A 16624-nucleotide genomic window follows, 5' to 3' on the forward strand; every position below is an offset into this window, starting at 1 on the left:
GACATCAGCCCTGTTGTATTCCCCTCTCACCTTCGTACCAGAATAGAGGTTGTCACAGGGACCCAGGTCAGCATCACCACCAGCCCTCAGCATCCTGGTGTTTGAAAAGCCACCCTTCTCTATCTAGTTTTACACTTTATTCCACTCTTCTGCTTCCTCTTGCCTCGCTGGACTCCCCCCAAACAACTCCCCCCTCAATTATTTTTCCATTATTATCCCAAATTCTGCATTGTGGGGGCTCAGAAATGCATTGGCACACTGCTACAGCAGGATTCTCCCATTGAGGGCTGTTACATCTCTCCCTCCCCCACGATTCACACTGGTTATGTCTCATTGCCAGCCCAGCTTTATCTTTAGCCTTGACTCTTAACACAGCACCTGCAGTTTCTCTCTGTACGTGCACACCACAGCAAAACACCACCACTATTACGCTGCCCTTGAGTTGTTCTCACCCTCCTCCTGCTCCCCACCATGGACCGGCCAGATTGCGTGGCCAACCCAAAGGGATTGATATCTCCTGGTCCCCAAGCCACACAATCTCCGCCTCTCCGCGGCTGTACGGAAGCAGAAAGCCGACATGGGCCGGGCCCTCTGCCCAGAGCCCTCCCCGTAACCGCAGCCCGGCCCCCGCCCGCCCCTCGGACCGCCTTCCCTTCCTCCGGCACCGAATGCCCTCCCGAACGGGATGCTGCCGGCAGCTGCTCGCGGTGCGCACCGACCGGCGCGGCGCAGGGCTCGCTGTAAGCGCTGCCACCCGTCCGCATCGTCCCCTCCGAGGTACGGGGGCTGACAACGAGAACGGGGTCGCACCGGCGTGACACCGGGGCTGGGGGCTGAGCGCCGGGCTCGGGCACAGGAGCGGCAGCGGGGCTAAGGGACGGGACACCAGGGATAAAGGCCACCATAGTGGCGTGACACTGGGGATAAGAGGATAGTGGGGTGACACCGGGGTGACACACGGGCTGGGGCTTTGGACACCGAGGTGACACCGGCGTGACAGCACAGGGCTGGGGATTCAGGCAGGCGCCGGGGTGACACGGGCTGGGGCTTTGGACAGCGGGGTGACACGGGGATGAGGCTGGGGGTTCAGCAGCGGGGAGGCACTGGGAGGGAGGAGCCGGGCGCAGGGCTGCACCGGAGCTGGACGTGGCCGCTGCCGGTCCCCTCCTCGCGGTGTCACTCCGGCCGGTTGCCGGCCGGGAGGAGCTGCGGGTGAGTCAGGCAGGAAGCCCGCTTGCATCACGAGCGGGGCTGTTTTCCAGTCGCCGCTCTCCAGAACTCAGCTCCTTTTGCCTTTTCCCTCCACAGCGCCATGGAAAATGAAGCCAACTCCCCGTCCTCCAGCTTGGCGGCTTTGCTCTCGCCCTCCACGGCCCCCTTCAAGGAGGAGTTGCTTTGCCCCATCTGCTACGAACCCTTCCGGGAGGCGGTGACTCTGTGCTGCGGCCACAACTTCTGCAAGGGCTGCATCAGCCGCTCCTGGGAGCACCGGCAGCACACGTGCCCCGTCTGCAAGGAGACCTCCTCCTTCGACGACCTCCGCATCAACCACACGCTCAACAACCTGGTGGAGATGATCCTCCGAGAGGAAGGGAGGCGACTGGGCCGTCCGGCCGCCCTCTGCCCCCTGCACCACGAGGAAGCCAATCTGTTCTGCCTGGATGACAAGGAGCTGGCGTGCTTCGCCTGCCAGGGCTCCAAGCAGCACGAAGGGCACAAGATGAGGCCGGTGCAGGAGACGGCGATGGATTTCAGGGTGAGGGAGAGAGGTTTGGGGGTTGATTGCCTGCAGAGAGGCAGCACTCCGTTTATCGGGGCGCAGGCTGCTCATGCCAGCTTATGAGGGTGGGTGCAACCCTACAGCATCACTGCTGATGCTCTCCATGCCTTAATCATCGCCCCGACCCCGAAAGCCTGCGGGGAAGGGAAGCGTGGCGATGCTCCCGTGGGTTGGGAGGGGTTTGGAGAGCTGCCACCGAGCCAGATCCGGCTGTGCTGGTTATTGCGGCAGCGCCTCGGGGTTGGGAGCGCGGAGCTTTGGGCTGAGTTAACACAGCTTGGCTGCTCCTGGCCCTGAGGAGATGGGGGGGATGCGGGAGAGGTGGCCTCCAACACAGCCCCGAGCACAGCCCTGAGCACAGCCCTGAGCACAGCTCTGAGCACGGCCCTGAGCCAGAGCCAGGCACTGCGCCAGGACCCAACCGCTGTGACTCAGCCCGTGGGGACGAGCCAGATTTCAAAAGGCACAGGGCAAGGGGCACCGAGCAAGCTGCGACTTGACAGTGCATTGAAACAAAAGAAAGGGCTTCAAAATAGCAGGGAGGATTCGCCATGGAACAAACCTCTGCCTTGCTGCTTAGGGTCTGTGCGGCGCCGAGGTGCAGGCGGGCAGCAGGAGGGGAAGGGATGGATGGAGGAAGGATCCTGCTTAACCGCGTCCTGCTGGGGTTGGGGCTCTTGTCTTTCCGCATTTGAAACCTGGGGATGTAGGCTTGCGAGGGTCCTGAGGGCGTCTCCCCCCCGCAGGCCAAGCTGAAGAACATGGAGACCTCCCTGCAGGACAAGGTGAAGGATTTTGGGGCTGTGCATCGCTCCTACGAGTCCATCTCCAAACACAACAAGGTGCGTGGCCGGTGCCAGTGGGGTGGCAGCCTGGTGATCCCTTCTAGGGGGTGGCAACGAGCCTGGCCCCTGCATATTTGTGCACTTACACGTGCATATGTGCACACGCATGCACACGCATGCACTTGCATGCAAATGAGTGCACACACACCTCAAGACAGGAACGCAGCTGACTCCAAGGTGGAGGCTGCACCCACCTCAGGCTGCTCCGTGGTGAGGAGTGTGATGCAGCTGGGAGGAAGGTCTCAGATGGAGCCCAGGGCTTCATCTCCGTATCCCCTGACACGGGAGGGCAGCCTGGTCCCACTGAGACCTCAGCAAGGGCCGGAGCTGGAGGAGCAATTTGGGGAGCATGGAGGGGATTGCGGGGGCACTGAGCACGTGGGGCTACCTGAACATCCTTACACTGGGCAGGTGGAAGCCAAGCGACTGGAGGAGCAAATCAAGAGGGAATTTGAGAAGCTGCACGAGTTCCTGCGGGATGAGGAGAAGGCGCTGCTGTCACAGCTGCAGGAGGAGAAGCAGCACAAACACAGCCTCATTGAGAGCAAGATGAAGCAGCTGGCGGAGAACAGCCAGGCGGTGCGCAGCGAAGCCCGACAGCTCCAGGCTGACCTCGAGGAGGACGACTATACCTTCCTCAAGGTAAAGTCCTGATGGGGTCCCCATGGCTCAGCCATGCAGGGCACAGCAGCGCCGGGCTCGGGGTGTTGGTAACCCTTAGGAGCAGAGTTTGATGCCTTCTGTCTCCTTCTCTTTCAGACCCACAAGAACCGTAAGCGCAGGTGAGTCCTGGTCTCAGCCGTGTCCTCTGCCTGTGGGACCAGACAGGTCCCCGTGTCATAGAATCATAGAACCACAGAGGTTGGAAAAGACCTCTCCAGTAACTCTTCCCCACCGTACCCACTGACTGTGTCCCTCAGTGCCACATCTCCACGGTTCTGGAACACCTCCAGGGACGGTGACCCCACCACCTCCCTGTTCCAATAACCCAGTGTCCCTGCCAGTGGGGGGATTTGGGGTAGCCCCCTCCCTGGGATGAGAGCAAGGTGGGGGCCCTGGAACTGGAGCTGGAGCAGGAGCTCCTGCTCTGCTCACACAAAGGGAAGGCAGCCTGGTAGGAGACCTGGGGTGCTGCCAGGGGAACCCCTGCAGGAAAGCAGGGTGCCAGCAGCCCCATTCCATCCCTGTCCTCTTCTCCTGCCCTAGGATTGCCTGCACGGCTGAGGAGCCAGAGGCTGTGCCTTTGGGGATGCTCATCGACTCCGCCAAGTACCTGGGCTCTCTGCAGTACAACGTGTGGAAGAAGATGCTGAACATCATCACTGTCGGTGAGGAACTGGGAAGGAAATATGGTCCAAGGATGAGATCAGCCTCTGCTCTGGGCAGCCCAGGGGGAATGGTACTGAGGGCATGGAGCATCCATGCACACCACTGGTGTTCAGGAGTCGTGAGGTGCTCTGGGTTGCTTGCACTCAAAAAAGGGATCCCCGGGGGGTGCATTCCGCCATGCATGGGTGGGTTTGTGCCTTTGGTTGTCACCAGAAAGGAGGTGATGGGTAGATGGGTGCTTGCAGGGCTCGTTCATAAAGCTCATCTCTTGGACAAGCCGGGCTCAGCCCTCCTAATGCAGAGATTCATAGAATCATGAAGGTTGGAAGGAACTCTAAGGTCCTCTAGTCCAACCGTCAACCCATCCCCACCGTACTCACTCATAGTATCACGAAGGTTGGAAAACAACTCCAAGATCATCAAGTCCAACCACTGACCCGTCCCCACCATGTCTACTCTTAGAATCACTGAATCATTCAGGTCGGAAAAGCCCTCTGAGATCCCCAAGCCCAACCCCAGCCCACCCCACTGTGCCCACTGCCCGCATCCCTCAGTGCCACATCCCCACGGTTCTGGAACACCTCCATGGACGGTGACCCCACCACCTCCCTGGGCAGCTGTGCCACTGCAGCACTGCTCTTTCAGAGAAGTTTTTCCTAATATCCAACCCGTACCTCCCCTGGCACGACTGGAGGCCCTTACCTCTTGCCTCTAATGCATGTCCCTAATGCACGTCCACTCTACAGTCCCCTTCAGCTTCAACCCCAACTCAGCGGCAGGCTGGCTCTCGGTGTCTGAAGACCTGACCAGCGTCACCAACGGGAGCTACCGGCTGCTGGTGGAGAACCCCGAGCGCTTCACCTCGGCCCCCTGCATCCTGGGCTCCCGCGGCTTCTCCTCTGGCTTCCACACTTGGGAAGTGGACCTGGGTGGCATCACGAACTGGAGGGTCGGAGTGGCCCAGCTGCGTGGTGGCATCCATTGGACCTTCCACCACGACGCGCGTTCCGGGTTCTGGTATATCTATCGCCTTCCTGGGATGAACAGCAAGATGTGCCAGGCGTCCAACATGGCTCGCACGGTGGTGGCGCTGGGGGAGCTGGTGCGTATCCGCGTCGAGCTGGACTGCGACGAAGGCGAGCTCTCCTTCTACAACGCCGACTGCAAGACACACATCTTCACCTTCCATGAGAAGTTTGGAGGCACCGTCTTCCCCTATTTCTACGTAGGGGGCACACCGGTGGGTGCCACACCTGAGGCGTTGCGCATCTGTCCCCTCCGCGTCCGCATCCATGAGGATGTCCCCGTGTAGGGCCGCTGTCCCTCTGTCCCGCGTCACCTCCATCCTGGGGGTCTCCAGGTGCTCTTTGAGAGTCAGCTTTCCTCAGAAAAGAAAAAAAAAAGAGAGAAGAAGACAGAAAAAGAGAATTTATGTATGTGTTACCTCTTTTTTTAACTACCTTTAATAAACAGATATTCTAGTATTCTAGTGTCACAGTTTCTCGTCGGCTGTGCCTCCATCCTGCTTCTCTCCTTTACAGACTTGCGTAAAGTGAGCTCATCCCTTCTCGTCCCCTTTTTAAGGGGTTTCCCATAAATCCACAGCTCTGGGATGGTGCAGTGTGCACTCAGAGGTGGGATGGAGAGGACAAAAAGCTCCCCCAGCACAATGCCACCAACTATGGGGGGACAGCATCCCTCCATTGTCCCCGAGTCCCCAACAAGCATCCTGGACCAACAGCCCCAAAGCCAAAACTCAGAGTGGGTTTTGATTTGCATTATAAACCCTTCTCCCCTTTAAGTCCCTGCATGGTGCCGAGGCCACCCCGGAGTCCCCAAAGCCCGGGATGCGGTGCTCCAGGCACCGCCTGGCAGGATGATGGCATTAACAGGCTGTTTCCATGGTTTCTCACCATTCGCAGAGGATGCTCCTTAGGAACCAGCGCTGCTGGCAGAAAAACAAAAGGAGATGTTAAGGGGGGGACAACCCGGGGGTCCTCCGCCTCGCTGACGTCGGCTGACGTGGTCCGTCTCCATCCGAGCATCCCTGATACGGGGAACAGAGACAGATCAGCGTCAGCATCCTGCTGTGTTGTTCCGCCCATCACCTCCCAGCTGGAAATCCGGGCGTCCTACGGCCCGTTTGGGCACAGCAAAGCATCCTTTGGAAGTAAGGAACAGAGAAGCTGCTGAGGCAGGAGGCGATGTTTCTCTCTGTCAGGCCCGAAGGGAGCGTTTTCCTGCAGTGTCTGGCATAAAAATGGCAGTAAAGGGTGAAAGGAAGCGTCACTTCAGATGACAGAAGTGAAGCATTTTGACTTTTTCTTGACAATTTGTTGGGAAAAAAGAACAACATTGATAGCAGGAAACAACAGGAACAAATGGCTTGGCTCCTTAAGACGGCAATTTTTTGTGTGTAATAAAGGGTACTGCTTCTTCCCCAGCACTGAATCTCATTCCCAGAGAGGCAGAGGAATGGCTTTAAGGCAGCAGTGTCTCCCTGGGGCTGAGCATTTGCTCGCACACCCAGAGCTGGAAGATCCATTAGGAAACACGGGGTGGGTGCTGTGCGGGACCCCCCTTTGGGGCTCTTCCACCCTGAGCTCCTGCCTGGTGGATAGCTTAGCTCAGACCTTCCTCCTCGTGGCATTTTGGGCTCTCATTTTCCTGGTGATCCTCATGATCTCCGCCTTATTTTTGGCTGTGGGTGCTCCCCGGTGGATGCTGCCCAACGCATCCGGGGATGGAGCGATATTTCGGGCGATATTTCGGGGAAGCAGGCAAGTCTCCCATTGGTTCACAGCCGGGAGGTGATGTCATTTCTGACCAATCCAGGGGAGGGCGGCGTTTTTTTCTCTGCTCCCCCCTCTCCCTTCGCATCCCCCTCAGCCCTGGGGCTGGGCACGGAGGATGCAGTGATGGAGACCTCCTCCTGTATGGAGAATGAGCCCCATACGTCTCTCCAGCATTGGGGGACCCCTCCTTGGGAGGAGCTGCAATGAATGGGCACGAGGCAGTAGGAGAGGGCTGGGAGGAGGCCAGGAAATGGGGCTGGAGAGCCAAAATTGAGTTGCGATGCAAAGGTTGTGCGTGGGAGGGTTCAAACCGATGGGTCCAAAGATGCGATGCTGAAAGCTGAAGGGAGAAGTGCTGGGAGGGCAATCCGGTGGGGTGATGCTGAGCCTCCCCAGGGGGTTTTGGAAAGGGCTTGGGGTAAAACAGCAGAAATACCTTCACTCCATCCTCACAGTCATAGAATCGTAGTGTCATGAAGATAGGAAAAGACTTCCAAGTCCAGCTGTTGACCCATCACCACCATGCCTTCTAACCACATCCATAAGTAGAACATAGAATCATTAAGGTTGAAAAGACAAACAAGATCAAGTCCAACCATCAGCCTATTCCTGTGGCCACAGTGGGCTTTTGGGGTGCAAGATGATGGCCCTGGGCTGGGTGGTCACCAAGCCCCCACCCCTGTGCTGCTCCTTTGGGGCTGTGGGGGCAGGATGTGCCCCCAGGGATAGGTTTGTGCCATGAGCCCACACCTGCAGGGAGCTCAAAGGAGCCTTTGAGCGGAGCCCCCTCAGCGGGTGCCACGTGCTCACCCAGTGCCAGTCGCAGCAGGGACGGTCTTACTGCCACGTGGTCCCACAATGGCTGTTTGTCTGCTGCTGATTGCTGTGTTTGGTTGTTTGTCCTCCCCTTGCTCCTTTATGTGCTTCCCTCCCTCGGTGATTCTTCTCCCACCCCACGGTTTGGACCCCACCAAACCCCACTGCTATCTCCACCAGCTCCTCCCTATGAGCGCCCCACACCTCTCCCCTCTGCCTGTTCTCCTCTTGTCCCTCTCTGTCTTAGTGGGGGAGTTCGGCCATCACGTCTCATCCACAATGGGGGCATCTTAAGCCCAAAAGGATCCTTCACCCATCGGACAAATGGATGGACAAACCATGGACAAACGTCCCAAGCTCTGCCATGCTGCGGTGTCACTTCTGCAATGTCACCCCATTCCTAGCTGGGTCACTCTCCCCTTCCCATGCTTGGGCCAGGATGCCACCCTATATTCATTTTCCAGGGGGAAAACACCTCCCTACAACTGAACGCCCATTTGCGTAACGGAGGAGAGCAGTGCCTAAATATACCCACATGGTCCCCTGGAGGTGTCAGGATGTGATCTCCATCACATGCAGCTGTCAGTGAGAAATAGGCCAGGGTGAAGAGAACAGGGGGAAGGAGATTCAGCTTAGGGGGAGGGCATGGAGCTGAGCCATGTCCCAGCCCTGGATCCACTTGCCCCCAGCGGATGTCACACCGAAATAACTTCAGGATCTGGGACTTGGAGTCTCCAAGCTCCCATTGCCTGGTTTGGCACAAGTGGTCCTCAATTGGCTTTGGGGTCACACCAGGCTTTGGACACGTCCTGGCCTTGAGAGGATGGAGCTGTGGGGTGATGGGGCCTTGCCACCACCCGAAGCCCACAAAGGTTGGTCCGTGCACGTGGCACAATTCATCCCCATTTGGGGTCTCTGGGAAGAGCGCAGGGCTCTCCAACTCCCCCAAGCAGAAAGGTCCCTTTGTCACCCTGTCCCTCCCCGCTTTGTCCCACTGGAACAGGGAATGACATGCGCCCACTGTGCCCAAACCCCCCCAGCCCATACTGGGACCCCCATTGAGTGACAGCAACATCACCAGCACTGCTCACACAGAGAAAAAAATCCCATCTGGGGGCATTTTTGCCACCCAGCCTCCCTACCTTTCTTCCATTATTTTTTCACCATTTTTTTTTTCAATTTTTTATTTTCAATTCTTTTTAATTTTTTTTTCAGTCCCCCCTCTTTTTTTTTTTTCTTTTTTTTTCTTTTTTCTTTTTTTTTTTTTTTCTTCCCATACCCAATCCCTGAAAATAGCTGCCGGGCTGTGACATCACCGTGCTGCTCCCGGGTTCGCACAGATCGGGGCCAATCAGAGCGGCAGAACGCTGCTCCAATCCCCGGCCGGGGAGGTGATGTCATAGGGCGATGGACCCCCCCCTCGGGGGGGGCGGCTCGGTGCAGACCCCCGCGCCCACGTTAAAGAGCCTGGAGAGCGAGGGGAGGCAGCGCAGGCACCGACAGTGCGGTGAGTGCGGCAGGCGGATGGATGGATGGATGGATGGATGCTTGGGGGGGCGGGGGGGTTGTTTTACTGGGGAGGGGGTCAGATGGATGTATGGAGTTGGATATGTGTCGGGGGGGTCCGATGGATGTATTGCTTTAGATAGATGTATAGGGGTGGGGGGGGTGGGGGGGTCTTATGGATGGGGTGTGTTTTGTGGATGGGGAGGTCAAATGGATGTGTGGAGCAGGATGGAGGTATGGGTTTGGGGTGTGTGTATGGGATTGGATAGATGGATGTGGGGTTGGATGGGTACATTGCTTTGGATGGATATATGGGGTGGGATGTATGTACTGGTATTGGATGGATGAATGGATGGATGGATGCATGGATGCATGGACGGACGGACAGAGTCAGATGGACGGACAGGGTTGGATGGATGGATGGGGTCAGATACGTGTATTGGGACTGGATGGATGTATGGAGTTGGATGGACGTATGGAGTGGGATGGATAGAGTCGGATAGATGGATGGGGCTGGGTATTATGTGAGTCGGATGGATGGATGTGGTTGAATACATGCATTGGGATTGGATGGATGCATGGAGTTGGATGAATGGATGGAGTCGGATGGATGAGGTCAGATGGATGTATGGGATTGGACGGGTGGTTGGAGTTGGATGGATGTATGGGGGTTGGGTATCGGATGTACTGCTTCAGATGGATGCACTGCTTTGTAGGGATGCACTGCTTTGGATGGATGTATTGGGGGAGTTGTTTCTGGAAAGCAATGCCTTGAAAAGTTTGGGGAGGGGTCGTGGAAGAGGGGGGTTTAATCATTTCCACACTCATGCCCTCACCCCAGAAGGCTCAGCATCCCCAGTAAGGCAAACCCCTTCCCAGCCTAAGGCAATCCCAGTCCTTACAGCCTGGAACCCCCCCCGCCCCACACCCTGCTTTTAATCCCAAGGCTCTTCCCACTCTCCCTACTTCCCAGGCATAGTCATGCCGGGATGGGGCTCTGCAGCATCCTCCCATCACCCCGCAGCCCCCAGTTGTGCCCAGATGTGCCCAGATGCACCCAGTGGGCAATAGTAACTGAATTATTGATGATGGCAGGAAGCTGGCAGAGGTGACCCGCAGCAGGGCTCCAGCCACACCCAGCTCCTCTGGGAATGGGGGAATCCTCCGAGCACCCCAATGGCTGCTTGATCCAGCTGGCGTCATGCGCAGGGATGGACCCCAGCCTCCTCCCTGGGATCTGATAGGCGATGGCTGAATTTTTTCTGGGAGATAAAACTCAGGTCTGGAAAACGGATTTCTGGAGCCTGAATACAACCATGCAGCTAATAAAAGCTGAGGCGAAATGAAGACTTGGGGGGGGGGGGAAACGGGAGGCTTGTAGGCAGGAGCACGGCAAATTCTTTCCTCCAGGCTGTCATATCTCCAGGCACAGCCTCGTGTGAGCACATCAGAGCATCCCCGCCCTGCCTTGGCACCGTGCTAGGCAGCAGTTGCTCAAAGCCAAACCCTACAGGAAGGCTATGGGGAAAGCCCTCGGAGGGGTCACACCTGTGGGTAACCCCACATCGGAGCAGCCCTGGCTCCAAGGGTCACCAGAAAGAGGGGAGCATCTGCAAGCAATGTCAGGCTGTCACCTCACTGTTCCAGCCCCGTCCCCCCCCCAGCAGGATTGCCATGCAGCAGCCAGGTTGATTACAAAATGTAAAGGAAAGAGAATATTGTGTAGGACCCCAGCAGGATGGGAGGGGTCGAGACTTTCTGGAATACTACAGAATGAGAAGGATCGGGGCATCTGCAGGGAGGTTGCTGGAAATCCATAGATACGAGCTCCCATTTTATAGAAGGATGCATAAGGTCTTGGGATATGGCACAGCCCCAGCTCGTGCACCAGCAAAGGCTGTGCATAAGGGTTGCACTTGTCTGTGGTGGGCTGTGGGTGGGTGGGTGCATGCTGGTCACGGCACAGTCACGCATGGACACACGTGTGGTTGTGCAAATGTTGAGCAGTGTGGAGCAGGGAAGGACTGTGCATGCTCAAAGCACTGTGCTGGCTGCTGCCATTACATCAGTGTGTGTCCACCACATCACAGACCCTGCGTTTGCTATGCTGGTGTTCACACGTCACATCACATCAGTAGATGCCCATTCCAACAGCATGAGACCATCACAGCAAACCAGTGCGTGTCCATCATTCAAGTGTCCCTCACATCCTACCACTCCACCACTGGGTGTCCATCATATCTGACCAGCGTGTTGGTACCCCATCTCACCAGGATGCGCCCATCCCATCTCACCAACGTGCGCCCGATCCATATTACCACTATGTTCCAACCCCATCTCATAAGGAAGTGCCCATCCCATCTCATCAGTGTGTGTTCATCCCACCCCATCATGATGTGCTCATCCCATCTCATCAAGACGTGCGCATCCCACCTTAGCAGGATGTGCCAATCCCACCTCTCCAGCACGTACCCATCCTATCTTACCATGATGTACCCTCCCCATCTCACCAGTATGTGCCCCTTTGATCTCACCAGTACGTGCCCACCTCAGAACCCAGAGTGCACATGTGCCCCAGTATCAGCGTGCAGCTGTCCCAGGGTGGGAGGACAGGGAAGGGTGATGTCCCCCAGCCCTGGATCCTTTGCACTGATCCTGCCTCTTTCCATCTCCAGGCCCCAGAATTGTTGTTGCTGCAGACGCCCAAGGATCGCCAAGCCATGACTCTAGCTGGTATGTCATGGGGCCATGTATGGGAACAGGGGACAACATGGCTCTGTGTACCCAATCCAGACATCCACTCCATTTTGGAGCACCTCTGAGCCCCTCATCTGAGCAGGGCCTCAACCATACTACTCAGAAACGGTCCTGCCCTGGATTAATCCCTTCCCTGGGGTGCTGATGGCATCCCAGAAGTGCCAGGCAAGGGGTGGTTTATGTGTGTTTAATGCACCAGGACAGATGTTTCCTGTGTTGAGAAAAGAACCCCATCACTGAGAGCCTCAGTTTCCCCATTGCACAATGCATTTACACACCTTGTTTACCCCTCCTGCACCAGCCTGTTGGCAACATTTGGACAAACTCCAATGCCACCCACCATCCCCCTCCCAGGCAAACGGCAGGACCACCACATCCTGACCCCACTCCCACCATCTCTCCCCAGCTTACAAGGAGAAGATGAAGGAGCTGCCTCTCGTCTCCCTCTTCTGTTCCTGTTTCCTCTCAGACCCTCTGAACAAACCAGCATACACGTACGAAGGTAAGACCCAACGGGCAGGCTGGGCTCCCTGCCACAGCTCACAGGGTGGAAATCAGGGGAGCATTTGGGGTACAGGTCTTGCTTGAAAACCATGGAGAGATGGGAAGGTGGTGCCATGTAGAGTGCTTATCCAAAGATAAAGAATCATTTGGGGCCAAAGGGATACAGTCCAGTCTCTCTTGCATAGACACAGACATCTTTCACTGGAGCACGTTGCTCAAATCCCCATCCAATCCAACTTTGAACTCTTGAAGTGATGGGAATCCCACAGCTTTTCTGGTACACGTGGACCAGTGCCTCACCAGCCTCCCTATTTCTAGTCTAAATCTACCCTATTTCTGTTTAAAGCCACTGCACCTTGTCCTGTCACTACAGGCAAAAAGCCTACATCTTTCTCATAAGCCTCCTTTGGGTAATGGAAGGCTGCTATCAGGTCTCCCTGGAGCCTTCTTTTCTCAAGGCTGACCAGCCCCATTTCTCTCAACCTCCCTTCATAGAAGAGGTGCTCCAGGTTTCTGGTCATTTTCATGGCCCTCCTCTGGCCTGGCTCCAACACGGGCCATCCATATCATCCAGCAGCTTCCCCAAGTTCTTCCCTGCAGGGCTGCTCTCAGTCCTTTCATCACCCACGGCACGGGAGGCAGAGGGTGGGATGTGCCGATGCCGGGAGTCACGCCAAGTCCCTCTTCCAGCAGACACGGTAGACCTCACTTGGTGTGTCATCTCCGACATGGAAGTCATCGAACTCAACAAGCGCACCTCGGGGCAATCTTTCGAGGTCATCCTGAAGCCCCCATCATTCGACGGCATTCCTGAATTCAATGCCTCACTGCCCCGGCGGCGCGACCCATCTCTGGAGGAGATCCAGAAGAAGCTAGAGGCAGCAGAGGAGAGGAGGAAGGTAGGCACAAGGGGTCTTCCTCAGCACTGCAGCACAGGGATGTGCCATGGGGACACACGGCCCTGCACTTGGGGTTCTCAGTCCCATGGCACAGCCCGCTCTGGGGCCATCACTTAGTTTGGAGGGGACACTCTCAGCTGGGATGGGATGGAACCTATGGTTCCTGTGGTCCACATGGCCATGGTTTTGTCTGCACAGTACCAAGAGGCCGAGCTGCTGAAGCACCTGGCAGAGAAGCGGGAGCACGAGCGGGAGGTCATCCAGAAGGCCATTGAGGAGAACAACAACTTCATCAAAATGGCCAAGGAGAAGCTGGCGCAGAAGATGGAGTCCAACAAAGAGAACCGCGAGGCCCATCTAGCAGCCATGCTGGAGCGCTTGCAGGAGAAGGTGAGGGCCTGGCGAGGATGGAGGGGGGATGCACAGGGACAGGAGGGTGTCACAGGACCAGGTCAGGTTGGATGGGGCCGGAGGCAGCCTGATCTAGTGGGTGGCAGCCCTGCCCATGAAAAGGGGTTGGAACTAGATGACCTTTAAGGTCCCCTCCAATCTAAGCCATTCTTTGGTTCTTTGACCCCACGCTGGAGAGCAGGGGTGGGATACATGGCTCTTGTGGTGACACCAACCCCCCGGGGTGCCACCAGCGGGGAGCCTCTTCTTCCACCCCAGTGCCATGCCCCACCCGGGGTGGGGGTCACGCATGGGGACACCGCGAGCCCAATGTACTGGTGGGAGCTGGAGGGGCCGTGCCGCCATGTCGGAGGTGCTCCCACCCTGCCGGTGTGAGCAGACACCTCCTCTCTCTCCCCGAAGCAGGTCTGCTCCCAACCTCAGCACGGAAGGTCCCACCCTCACCACCTCCAGCTCCCTCCAAACCATTCCTTCTGCACGGAGCTCACCCAGTGCCCTTCTCCAAGCTCCTCAGCCAGCCTTGGGTCAGAGGCAGAGAGCACGAGATAATGGCGGACAATCCGAGCTCACCCCGTCTCCTCGGGGTTCCCGCTCCATCTTGTCTGGTGGACGTCTACCTCCTAGATAGAGGGCAAGGACAATCGTTCTGTCTGTCCCTGAGTGCCTCCACCATCCTTAAAACACCCTGGGGGAGGAGAGGACGCTGTTGACCCACCGGTGTCCCCGTGGGGACGAACCTCGTGCCTTCGAAACCCCTGCGAAGCCGCCGGCCCGAAGTAGGGATATCTAACACGTCCCTCCTTCCCTCCCACCTCCCCACAGGACAAACACGCGGAAGAAGTGAGGAAAAACAAGGAGCTCAAGGAAGAGGCCTCCAGGTAAAGAGGCGATGCTTGGACTGACAGCTCCGGGAGGTGTGGAGGTTGCCGCAGCACCGGGCCGGCCGGCGGAAGGGGACGTCCCTCTGCTTTCGTTGTTTGTGAATGTACAGAGTTGACCAGTGAAGCCATCCTAGTCGTTTTGGGGAGGGTGGGGAGGGAGGCGAGCGGACGGGTGGGCCTCGAGGCGGCCGTCTCCATGGGGTCCATCAACGCCGCCCGCCCAGGAGGTCGGAAGGAGCCAGCCCGGGGCCGGCGAGGTGGGGATGGAGCGGGTGGGGAGGGGAAGGGGGAAATGTGCATTGTGTGTGACTTTCGTTTGGTGCTGGGCAGGCAAGAGCCCCTCCAGCCGTGATTCTCCTCTGTCCCACCCCAGTGGGGCAATGGCATCTCTCGGTGACCCTCCTCTCTCCATCCCACCTCATCTTCAAGGCCTGGAGCTGGAGTGTACAGCCCCACAGACCTCACAGCACTGTTTTGGGGATGGGGGTGAGGAGACCCCTCATTGGAGGGAGTCCAAAGGCTTTACTTGGCTGCAGGATGATCCTTTCCAAGGGTGAAATCGGAAAGACCCATGACTTCCCAAAGAGCTGCTGGATTTTGTAAGAGATCTCTCAAGGCTCATCTTCTCGGGCACTCTTGGATGAAATCCCCTTTCCTGCTTTAGGGCAGCAGGAAAGCTGTCAGCTTTCAGAGGCAGCAGCTTAAACACGTGTTTGAATAAGGAGGGTTGGAGCAGGAAAGGAAAACTGGGCGAGGTTGCGGAAACTGTGATGGAACAAAGAAAAACAAGAGGGAAAGAGGACCTGCACTGGCACAGGCTGCCAAGAGAAGCCATGGGTGCCTCATCCCTGAGGCATTCAAGGCCAGGTTGGAAGGAGCCCATGGCAGCCTAATTTGGTGGGTGGCAGCACTGCCCATGGCAGAAGGTTGGAACTGGATGATCCTTAAGGTCCCCTCCAACCTAAGCCATGCTGTGATTCTATGACCCCACCCTGGAGAGCAGGGATGGGATACACCAAATGCAGCCTGACCCTGGCACCTCTAACCCTGCTCCAAACCAAGGTCTCAGTCTCCTCTATGGCCAAATAAGGTTTTCCTAGCACTGATTCAGATCCAGGAGGAGCCATGTCTTTCCTCTTGCCATGAGATTCTTGCCCGGACCCTGGGGCCGGGGCGGGGGGCAGCCTTGGGCCCGGAGGGGCTGCCAAAACTGAGAGTGTGGGAGAAGGCAGCGTGTGAAGGAGATGGAGGGGGCTGTTCTAGCTGTGGCACGAGCTGTCCTTTTTTTTGTATACAACAATTGTAAATAAACTGCCTTGGCATTTCTTTGGTTTTCTCATGACCTGTGCAGCGTGTGGTGTGTGTGTGTATTGTGTTCTTTTGGGTGGGGGCAAAATTTAGAACCAGTTTACCAAAGGAGCCAAGCGTTCCTTCCTTCAGAGCCAAGGATGTCCTGGCTCTGGGAAGCCTTGCAAGATGGATGCCCAACCAAGGAGTAGGTGGTCCCATGGCCATGGGTTTCAGTGCCACCATTAATGCAAATCCTAGGGGGGAATCCAGACCTTCCTGTGGAAGAAGTGTCTGTGATCCTCACCCTCTGTGGGAGAGGAGCTGGAGGCAACAGAAGAGCCTGTTAAATCTGAAACGGGAAGAAGAGCCACAGGCAAAAGGAATGGGCAAGATGCACAACTCTTATACAGATGACATCAGCAGGAGTCTTGAGGCTGATCACCAGCAGATTTGCAGGAGCTGCGTAAACCCACTGCAAATAACACTCTGCTTTGTTCAGTGCATCTTATTTTAATAAAAATTTTAAAAGAAAAAAAAGTATAAAAGAATATATTGTTCCACTCAAGGACTCTATGTCATAGACCACATCAGCATGTGCCAAGAGGGGCCTGAAGGGATGGAAAAATGATACAATGGAAAGAGGAACCCATGGTGGGCTGAGGATGGAGGAAGCAGGGAGACACTGAGGGAGCTCCCACCATGGAGACTTAGAAAGGCCCCAAAAGCTTTGGAGAGGGCAGTGGGGACATGGGAAGCAGAGCCAGGAGACCACATCTGGTGCTGGGGAGAAGCCTGTGGGTGATCTATCTCC

The 16624-nt window shown here is 56.7% G+C and overlaps 2 protein-coding genes across 6 annotated transcripts; both read left to right on the plus strand.

Annotated features, from left to right (window-relative positions):
- Positions 1-650: 650 nt before the first annotated feature.
- On the plus strand, positions 651-5438 carry TRIM35 (tripartite motif containing 35). 2 transcript variants are annotated; one of them, XM_004935864.5, is made up of 7 exons: positions 651-777; positions 1309-1756; positions 2491-2622; positions 3037-3267; positions 3385-3407; positions 3832-3953; positions 4701-5438. In XM_004935864.5, exons 1-7 carry the CDS (start codon positions 686-688, stop codon positions 5264-5266), a joined length of 1614 nt encoding a protein of 537 aa, XP_004935921.1. In that variant the 5' UTR covers positions 651-685; the 3' UTR covers positions 5267-5438. The 2 variants fall into 2 exon arrangements, with proteins under 2 accessions (XP_004935921.1, XP_001234476.2); XM_001234475.7 differs by having other exon boundaries at positions 2527-2622.
- A 3596-nt stretch (positions 5439-9034) lies between these two features.
- STMN4 (stathmin 4) lies at positions 9035-15865 on the plus strand. 4 transcript variants are annotated; one of them, XM_004935870.5, is made up of 6 exons: positions 9035-9072; positions 11747-11804; positions 12235-12330; positions 13023-13231; positions 13430-13621; positions 14048-15865. In XM_004935870.5, exons 2-6 carry the CDS (start codon positions 11792-11794, stop codon positions 14189-14191), a joined length of 654 nt encoding a protein of 217 aa, XP_004935927.3. In that variant the 5' UTR covers positions 9035-9072; positions 11747-11791; the 3' UTR covers positions 14192-15865. The 4 variants fall into 4 exon arrangements, with proteins under 4 accessions (XP_004935927.3, XP_420017.5, XP_004935928.3 ...); XM_420017.8 differs by having other exon boundaries at positions 14465-15865; XM_004935871.5 differs by having other exon boundaries at positions 13026-13231.
- Positions 15866-16624: the final 759 nt, after the last annotated feature.

Source organism: Gallus gallus, chromosome 3 (genome assembly GCF_016699485.2).
Source record: "Gallus gallus isolate bGalGal1 chromosome 3, bGalGal1.mat.broiler.GRCg7b, whole genome shotgun sequence".
In the NCBI taxonomy this organism is placed as follows: Eukaryota; Metazoa; Chordata; class Aves; order Galliformes; family Phasianidae; genus Gallus; species Gallus gallus.

Excerpts from the sequence above, each read along its gene's own strand:
- TRIM35 (XM_004935864.5), top strand. The coding sequence starts at position 686 with ATGCTGCCGGCAGCTGCTCGCGGTGCGCACCGACCGGCGCGGCGCAGG. Across the intron at positions 2,623-3,036 it reads CCATCTCCAAACACAACAAG|GTGGAAGCCAAGCGACTGGA; the intron begins GTGCGTGGCCGG and ends TACACTGGGCAG. Across the intron at positions 3,268-3,384 it reads ACGACTATACCTTCCTCAAG|ACCCACAAGAACCGTAAGCG; the intron begins GTAAAGTCCTGA and ends CTTCTCTTTCAG.
- STMN4 (XM_004935870.5), top strand. Across the intron at positions 13,232-13,429 it reads CAGCAGAGGAGAGGAGGAAG|TACCAAGAGGCCGAGCTGCT; the intron begins GTAGGCACAAGG and ends TTGTCTGCACAG. Across the intron at positions 13,622-14,047 it reads TGGAGCGCTTGCAGGAGAAG|GTCTGCTCCCAACCTCAGCA; the intron begins GTGAGGGCCTGG and ends TCCCCGAAGCAG.